The sequence below is a fragment of the Mus pahari genome, chromosome 3 (genome assembly GCF_900095145.1).
Source record: "Mus pahari chromosome 3, PAHARI_EIJ_v1.1, whole genome shotgun sequence".
NCBI classification, from domain to species: Eukaryota; Metazoa; Chordata; class Mammalia; order Rodentia; family Muridae; genus Mus; species Mus pahari.
The window spans coordinates 79,001,269-79,010,608 of NC_034592.1; the positions used below are offsets into that span (position 1 = coordinate 79,001,269).

Consider the following 9,340-nt stretch of genomic DNA (forward strand, 5'->3'; position numbering starts at 1 on the left):
AGGGAAAGGGAAAGGGAAGGGAAAGGGAAAGGAAAGGAAAGGAAAGGAAAGGAAAGGAAAGGAAAGGAAAGGAAAGGAAAGGAAAGGAGGGAGGGGAGCAGAAGCCAGCTGGGCAGAACAGACTTGCTCTGTTTCCCACAGACCCCAGCGTGACCAGATGCTTGAATCTCCCATCGCCCTGACTCTCCTGCCATGAGCTGGACCCAGGAGCCATGGGGCCAGACAATCCTTCCTTTGCAGGGTATTATGACAGCAACAGGAAAGCAACCTAGACAGCTAGAAATTTACACTCAGCACCACTTGAGTTCTTAATGGCAGCCCTCATTTTTGTCTCTGCTGCTGGCTGATCTGGGTCAGTCATGGAGTCCGAGTGCCATTTCTAGAAAACAAAACGCCTGTCCTAGAAGGGCTCACTGCAGGACTCCAGGGGCAACTATGGTTACCCTGTTCCTAGCAGGGAGCCACGAGAGCCTCTGAGCCTCTGCCACCCTTGGCATTGCAGCCCAGGTAGTCTGGAAATAGATACTGGGATAAAACACTTCTGCCACCAGGAGTTGGAAAGCCACAGAGCCATGCTCTAGTGCCTAGGTCAGTGTCTATGTGGGAAGAGGCTGGACAGGCAATGGGAAGACAGATGGTGAGTATGGAACCCCTTTTCCCACTTAGTAGTCTTTACAGAACCCTGCAAAGCAGGATGGGTAATCTTGGGTAAGTTATTTCTGTTTCTAACTTCTTGTCTACATGTGACAGGGTAGAACACATACTTCTTAGCAAAGACCAGGTATTCTTGCAGTGACAATTGACTGTAGACATCACCCAGAGGATTCTGGGGGTTGATGAGCACAAGGCCTTTGACCTTTTTTGCCTGAGAAGAAACCCAAACACAAGAGTGAATACAAGTCTTTTACATCTGCCCCAAATCCCACCAAGCATCCTTTACGGCTCAAGACATCTAACTTAGGACACCTTGATAAAGCCCAGGTAGGATCTCATGGATGCAACTCCATGCTGCCAGCAAAGAGGAAGAGAGGGACGTGTTCTGGAAGTTTCCGTGGATGGAACTCATTTCTACGGTGAAGTCAGCTACTTAGAACTACTTGCTGTCTTTCCTATCTAGATAAAGCCCCCACATCTTGTATCTAAGTCTTGTTACTCAGCCTTTTCAAGGCCAACAGTGGCAAACCTGAAATGAAGGCTCCCCCTCTCGCCGCCCTTACCTTCTTCTTTGCCTGAGTCAGGGCAAGCTTGAGCTTATCCACAGTGAGTTGGAAAGAATCCAAGTTGGATCTGGTGACCTGGAAGACACACGCCGCTGAGAGAAGCTTGTTCCTGAGCCTGGTTTCTCAGCTCACAAGCCTCATAGAGTCTTTGGCCTTTATGTCAGGGTGTTGGTCCTATGTAGCTTCTTCACCCTGGTATCTGCCCCACTCTTACCATCACTTAAAGAACAAGGACCCTCTGCCTCCCCGGGGCCCCTAGAACCATCACGGGATGGGTGAGCAGGGAAGAGGCCACATTCTGACCTGGCTCTCCAAGTGGACAGGAATAAGCTCGACTTTCGAATAGAGGTAGGAGCTGAAGACAAAGCCATTGTAGCACGGTGTGGGGATCAGAAGGGCATCTAGGAGCACAAGAAGACAGAGCTGCCTTCCAGTCAACATAGGCAGCAAGGATCATAATACAAGAGCCCCATGTAGCAATCTCTTTTGTGATCCTTGAGCTTATTTCATTTAAAATGGTATATTTTTACACACATTTATTTGGGGGAGAAAACGCAATTTCCCAGTTTGAAGCACACTGAAGGGGGCCAAGAGGGGTGAGTGCAGTGAACAACTCAAGAGTTCAAGGTATAAATCAAATAGGGTACTTCCCATTAGAAAAGTCTTTGTGGCCGGGTGGTGGTGGCGCACATCTTTAATCCCAGCACTTGGGAGGCAGAGACAGGCAGATTTCTGAGTTCGAGGCCAGCCTGGTCTACAAAGTGAGTTCCAGGACAGCCAGGGCTATACAGAGAAACGATGTCTTGAAAAAACAAAACAAAACAAAACAAAACAAACAAAACAAAAAAAAAAAGAAAGAAAAGTCTTTGTGTTGAGATGCCAGTGTCTGTGTGGCTACATGTTCACCCATGTGCATGCACATGTGAAGATCAGACGTCAACCCCAGACTCCTTACTTTGGAATGATACACCTTGTTTATTAAGATAGTATCTCTTTATTGGCATATTTAGGCTGGCTGCAAGCGATCTTCAGGGAGCTGCCTGTCTCAGCTTCCACAGCCTTGGAAACACATACCACCCCAAGCACATGCCACAATGTCCAGCCTTTTTTTATATGAAACTCAGGTGACAAGCACTTTCCTGACTAAGCAGTTGTCCTTACCAGCAAACTTTTTAAAAGTCTTGTCTGTACCAGGCTAGACACAAAAGGTCAAAGGTCATGCACAAGAAAGTTTCCTAGTGTTGAACCTGGTGGGTTTCATTTCTCTCTCTCTCTCTCTCTCTCTCTCCCATTCTCCTGGCCCTCTGGGCCTTTTCATCTAGTTGACCTCTTTGAGAACTACCACGCATTTCTTCCATATTTAATGAGGACTCGAACTCTCTTGAGTTCCCAGAAATGATATCTCTGGCAGGACAGAGCAGCCTGCACTTGTGGAGTCTTCTCTTCCCAAGTCCAGTGCCTGGGTGTCCCTGCCCACACACCAGAAAAGCCAAGCGGAGCCTGCCAACTTACCACCTGGGTCACACAGAACCATGGCCAGTGAAGAGAAGACTGAGGAGCAGCCGTTTAGAACCACCACCTGAGGACAGGTCCAAGAGAGAGAGTCAAAGTCAGTACCTGTATACGGAGGGTATGCACAGGCCGTCTATCTTCTCCTCCCAAAGGGCAGGGCCCAGGGCCCCCCTTCACTGGACCCTGAGACCCAAAGGATAGCCCTCTATTGTACTCACTCACATTTTCTGGGTCAAGGGGTGTAGGAGCCTTGCAGTAGTGGGTCAAGAAGCTAGCCAGCTCTTCCCGAAGGCTGCGGACAGACCCAGAGAGACCCTCTCATTCCCAGGCATCCTTCCTCACTCAGAATCTAGATGACATGCTTTTTAAAAAGAATATAGCCTCCAACCTTAAAGTTAGCCAAGCCAAGCTCATCTTACAGGACTATAGACTAAAGTTCCCTCTCCAGGGTCACGTGGCTATTGAGAGATGAGGGAATTATAGACAGATGCTGTTTCTGCCAGATTAGACTGCCTCCTGGGATGTTTTGTTCTTTGGCAAATCCAACCTTTTGACATTGAAAGCAACATTATCACCTACACAGTTCATATTCAAGAACTGTGTGTTTTAAATCAGTTAACAGATTTGTGTTGGGCTGCGTTCATTAACTATCATGCCTCAAGCTAGACATGCCTGTTAGGCATTTCCTGGAAGTTATTAGCCAAAAAGACAGGAAAGTAGTTAATCTTAAATATGGTTCATTTGGGGGAAGGGGATGTGGCTCAGGCGGGGGTAGATGGTTGCCTAGAATGCATGAACAGATCTCTGGGTTCCATCACCAGCACAGCAATAAAAGCAAGCATGATGGTATACACCTGCAATCCCACACTCGGGAGATCAGGGTGAGAGTGTCAGAAATTCAAGGTTAGCCTCAGCTAAATAGGGAGTATGAGGCCAGCCTGTGCTACACAAGATTCTGTCAATGGTTTTATATACAGCCAATGGATGATAAAAGGGGCCTGTGGACAAGAGACCCTAGCTCTGAAAGGCACTTACAAGCGTTGTCCTTTCCAGTCAGAGTACTGCAGCTGGGCCTCATCAAGGACGTTCATGTCACTCTGAGTCAACTGTTGACAAATAGAACATGAAGACAGGCAGTCCAGGGAGGCCACGCGGGCCTTATTTTGTTCCTAGTTCGTGCATAAGTCTCTGCTCCGAGAAGTTAAAAGTCTCCCAGCAGGGGAGCAAGGATGCATGCCATGTGCTCCTTTGTGAATGGAGGCTAGCCTTGTCAGACACATATGAGTTTTAACAGAAGATACATATGAGGCTAGGCCAAAGCTCTGGGCAAGCTGCTCACTGCATACCTGCCAGACGACCTTTGGACAGTCAAGTCCAGAAGCTTAGGTATGCTGTTCTAGAAACAATGTCTCCGCTCTCCCCATGATGTCTACATCTTCCTCCTGGACCTCCCACAAGCTGAGGAATAGGCCAGGGGGCTAAGCCTGCTTACCCTTGCTGTTATCAGGTCAAGGCAAAGCTTGTTCTCGCTGGTACTAAGGTTGATGAGGCCCTGGAAGTGGAAGGAATCTAGGTTAGCCCTCTTGCCCCATCCTAGGACACCTTTGGGCATGCCAAGAAGCAGCCGTTGTAGATCAGTTCAAGGGAAGATGTCGCCATGCCACAACATAGTTCAACTGGGGTCTAGTGATGTCAAATGATGGAAAACATCTCAAGAACCTAAAGTTTTACAGCTATCAAGTCCCCTCCCCAGTTCAACCGACAAATCAAAGTTGTTGGACTGTGCTGCCTCTACTAGTCACTGGGTTCCTTGATGGCAGGCCTTAGTTAGACTCTCCATTTCCTGTGAGGCACCTTAGGTCTCGAGAAAAGCATTCCATCTGATCCACTGAAGGAGGAAGAGAAGGGAGTTGGAAATCTACCAGGCAAACACACTGGGTGGCAGGCAGAACCTGCCTAGCTCTACCCAGATCCTGGAGCCTTATCAACAACAAATCCCGCCTGTACCCATCTCTGCTATCACACCAGAAGGAACCTCCAAGTTACTGGAGGAGATGCAGCCCTTACATACAATAGAGGTAACAGATTCACTTCCTAGAAAAGCCACTGGATGGCCATACAAACCTTAGACAAGGAGCAGAAGGGAAAGGCACGACTGCAGCCACGAACAACTCCACCCTTTGAATGGACTGCTGATGTTAATCTCCTAAGCTAAAACCCCTTTGTTGGCTGCTTACTGCCCTGGGGGGGGGAACATTTGAACCCCTGTCCACCTGTACCCCACTTCTAATCACAGTACTCATTGTCTCTACTCTGGGCACATGGGTCTTTCTCCCAGTCACACCAAGCTCTTCTCACCTTCCACACATGTGTTCTCACCCCCCTAGGAACATCATGGCCACTGTCATATAGGCTGGCTGGCTCAGACTTTCCTGATCCTTCCTAGATCACTTGAAGAGAAGATCCCATCTGTGCTCTGGGAAACAGTATAAACTCTCATTTCTCCCATGGTTGCCTACACCCACCGCTGTGCTTCATTCTATAAGGCAGGCCCATTTACCAGCATGAGTGCAGGGACTACTGAAGTTAAAGGAAAGGTAGGGATGGTGGGACACCCCTCCCCCCCCAGGTCTCCATCTTCTGGGGCATTATCAGCGTATGTCTATAGTTATACCATGATTCTAAGACAATAATGTTAGTGCATCACAAAGAAGAGGTGAACATAAGAGAGGCATAGGACTCAGTAAATCCTAGTGATTGGGGCTTTCAAAGACGTCCCATCTTACCGAAGGGTTCTCATCCTTGTGGTATTTGTCTGCCTGATAGGCCTCATAGCTCTGGAAGCTTAAGTGGTAAGACTCATAGATGCCAGTCCCACGCTTGGATAGGGTGCAGCTGGCAAGGGCAGCCTCAAAACCACCCAGACTAGGCCTGGGTTGGCCAGTCTGCCAAGGTAACAGGGCCTGGTGCCCAGCTTTGATGCCACATCTAGAGACCAAGCAAGGAAGAGGCACTTTGAACTTCAGTTTCTTTACAGTGTTGGACCATATGAGGTTGACGATCTGAGACAGTAAGTAGCCCATCTTCTTTTCCCTCTTCCCGGAGGTTTGTGTGCACTGCTGATCTCCTGGTGGGGGGTACTGCATCTGTTGGCTTATCTGCTGCAAAAACTGGTCCCTGATGGCATGCTGCAACTTCAACATCTTCTCCTGCACTATTTTGAAGACCTTCTTTTTGGAGGACTTCTTCTTCAGCTGATCCCCGAGTTTGGGGTGGGTGTCTTTCCAGTGACTCAGAGTCTGGGTATCACTATTGGCCTTGGCAGCTGGGCTGGAGCCTATAGAGAAAGATTGAGCACAGAAAGCAGGTCCTGGCATGGTTGGGACCAGAACTGAGTCTCAGTCTCATGGCTGCCTTCTCCCACCTCTAAATGACTTAGAAACCCAAGAGCTCACACAAGTGTACCCCGCCCAGCTGCTGGTACGTTCTACCAAGATGCTGTTAGAATGTGTCCTTACTGCAGGAGAATAAGCAGCGAGGGCCTCTAGGAGAAAACAGGGAGTTGGCCTTTTCTAGGGTCTTCCTGAGCTCTAACCAGAGACGGCTTTTAATGAGAAGGGAGAGGCTTGTGTTGTTCAATTCCAGTACCAAGTAAACCATCTTACTGAAACCGGTCAGTATATGGTTGCCTGGGGGTCAAACCTGGCCTCTCACCTGTTTTCATAGGTAACAGGTAACCAGGGACCGGGAAGATGGCTCCGTTGGAAAAGTGCTTGCTGTATAAATATGAGGACCTGAGTTCAATCCCCAGCACCCATGTTAAAAAGCTGGGATTGGCAGCAGGTGCCCATCATCCCAGCTCTTGAGAGGCAGAGGCAAGATGTGATGGAGGCCAACAGCAGAGTAGAATAGCTGTGATGGAGACCATGTGGCCCTCAGAGCTTCAACAGTTAAACACTCTTGAAAAATATTTAATTATGCTGGGTAGTGGTGGTGTACATCTTTCATCCCAGCACTTGTTGGGGGCTGAAGCAGGCAGACCTCTGTAAGTCTGAGGCCAGCTTGGTCTACAGAATGAGGTTCAGGATAGCCAAGGCTACATAGAGAAATCCTGTCTCGAAAAACTCTGTGTGTGTGTGTGTGTGTGTGTGTGAGAGAGAGAGAGAGAGAGAGAGAGAGAGAGAGAGAGAGAGAGAATGAATATGGATATTTGACCTGTATACCATGTGTACCACATGCATGCAGTACCCATGGAGATCAGAAGAGGGTGCTGGATATGCTGGACCTGAGGCTACAGATGGTTGAGCACACATCCAAGTGCTGAAAATCAACGCCTGGACTGCTGAGACATTGCTCCAGCCCCCAAAAGCTTCAACCAGTTACCATCCAGATGTTTACAGAAAAGGGTTGCCAAGCTCTGTTTTAGAACATAAACCTTTCCTTTTGCTCGTTTCCCCATCCTCCACCGAGATAGTCACAGCAGATACCCAGTCCCTTTGTCCTAACCCTCACACGGGTTCTTGCTGTGCCAGGACAGCTGTTTCGGGCTTTCGTTTCTAGTCTCCCTAGCCTAGGGTGCAGCTGCTCAGCTGTGGCCCATCTGAATCACCTCAAAGTGTGATGCAGGCCTCAGACAGTGACGTCAAGCTCCTGGACTTCAGGTAGATCAAGGCTGGGGTAAGAACCAAGAAGTCTTCATTTCTACCAAGCTCCCAGGACTCTACTCAATGAACATGCTACCGATGTTTCTAAAAACCGGTAAGAATACCAGAAGCAACCACGAAATACCTTCTTAATGCCTCAACGAGCCAGCAAAACAAACCAAGATGGCAAACACCAGGTGGTGGGGCTGCCTGAGGCTGCCAACTGCCTCTCCTCATTCTTTAAGACGACCTCCACCCGGAAAACTAGGCTTATGACCCTTCCACCATATGCTGTGGTCCTCAGGTTCTTCCAAGCAACAACAACCCCACCCACACATGTCTAAAACCTTGTTGCTTCTCCTACACATGTATGGTATCAGCACTTCAAAATACTAAACACGCTCTGCAACATCCAGGAGGTTTGGTGGCGGCCAGCCAGTCTAGCCCAAACAGAGAGCATCTGTAAGTGATTCTGTCTCAAGCACCAGGTGGAGAGTGATGAAGACACACAGCGTTGACCTCTCCCCTCTCTATACACACAGTGTCCACACACAAAGAATATTCACATTCTCCTGGAAGACGTATTTTTAAGAAGGAAGTGAATATGGGTTAAGGTCATTAGGGAACTTAGAAGTTGGGAACTCTGCCAAGACTTCTTATATAGGAAATGTCTATCATAAATGATGCTGTAGCACAAAGAAATGTCACCCCTAAAGTCAAGCCCTAAACTGTTAGAATTGGGGTTCATCAGTCCTCTCCTCCAAACCCCTTGGTTTCAGTGTCCTAAGCCTGCCCTCACCTACTTTCCAAACTCTTCTCATCCTCCAGGTTGGTTAAAATCAGTGTCAGGATAAGACGAGCTGCTGCTGGCATGATAACCCTCTGCCATGAGTTCAGGCTCAAGGTAGATCCTGAGCAGAGGAGGTGGGAAGGAGCCAGTCAGGGATCAGATCAGTGCTAGGGTAGGGTTCCCCCAGGCTTCTGCTGGCCTGTCTTTCCAGTTAGTTCCACAAGCCTCGCTTTGTGGATGAGAAATAGAGGCCCAAAGGAATAAATTGCATCTACCAGACACAGAAGTAGGATGTGTTTATCAGGGAAGGTTCCAGGCACATCGGCCCCACCCAGCACAGCCATGGGCATAACCCAGCACAGAGTCAAAACTAAAAACACCAAGGTTGCTGTTGCTTGCTTCTGTAATGCCACTGCCCAGTTCTCAAGCCCAGCTTTATGGATAACGTTATATTACAATGTGAGGTCTAAGCCGTCTGACAATAAACCTCCACCTTCTTCTCAGCTCCAGGGCACTGTGTGTGGCCCAAAGTCCCTGCCTTCCTCCATTCTCATGGCTTGCATCACCCACCAAGCACACCTTCATTTCTGTTTTCACTCATCTCTGCGCAGTCGGAAGTCTAAACCCAGGAGTGTCCTTGTCATTTAGGGAGCAGACACTCCTCCGCCCCCTCCCCTCTCTTTTAAGCACAAGGTGGCTTGCAGGGTAATGAGATCCATCTTTTCCCCTCCTGGAGCCAACTGCCCAGCAGCTCCCTATTATCCAAATGGCCTTGATATTACGACAGAGAACTGGCTGCATGGAGTTTCTGGTTGGAGCAAATCTGAAGAGTACTGGCTTCAGCTGAAGTGTTCACAAGCTGGGAGGGCCTCTGCTCTTCAAAGGAGGTTAGAGCCAGGGCCTGTGTGTACAGGCAAGACACTGGATGAACTGGGTGCTCACCAACCATGGAGAGTCATCGGAGGGTGATGGAGCCTGTTCAGAGCACAAAGAAGCCTATGGTACCTCTCCATTTCTGAGGAGGCCATATTTGAGAGTAGGCTAAAGTGGGATTAGGACAGAAGGGACCACTGCATTAAGAGGCCTTGGAGGGAGCTCTAGGAACCCCAGGCACCATCCCCTAGGGTCCAGGACTTCGGGTCTCCTGTCTGTGTGGCTTTGGCAAACCTCCCTTT

The 9,340-nt window shown here is 48.8% G+C and overlaps 1 protein-coding gene across 1 annotated transcript in view; it reads right to left on the bottom strand.

The window, feature by feature from the left end:
- Window positions 1–8,876, bottom strand: part of LOC110317970 (probable inactive 1-aminocyclopropane-1-carboxylate synthase-like protein 2) — a 19,316-nt gene extending 10,440 nt beyond the window's left edge. Inside the window, exons 1-9 of the mRNA XM_021192761.1 lie at window positions 8,745–8,876; window positions 5,519–6,069; window positions 4,225–4,284; window positions 3,768–3,838; window positions 2,955–3,024; window positions 2,733–2,799; window positions 1,524–1,621; window positions 1,218–1,295; window positions 765–865 (exon numbers count right to left, since the gene is read on the bottom strand). Of these exons, the coding sequence (XP_021048420.1) occupies window positions 765–865; window positions 1,218–1,295; window positions 1,524–1,621; window positions 2,733–2,799; window positions 2,955–3,024; window positions 3,768–3,838; window positions 4,225–4,284; window positions 5,519–6,069; window positions 8,745–8,766 (1,118 nt within the window). The 5' untranslated portion in view covers window positions 8,767–8,876. The remainder of the gene's footprint in view (window positions 1–764; window positions 866–1,217; window positions 1,296–1,523; window positions 1,622–2,732; window positions 2,800–2,954; window positions 3,025–3,767; window positions 3,839–4,224; window positions 4,285–5,518; window positions 6,070–8,744) is intronic.
- Between the last annotated feature and the right edge of the window lie 464 nt (window positions 8,877–9,340).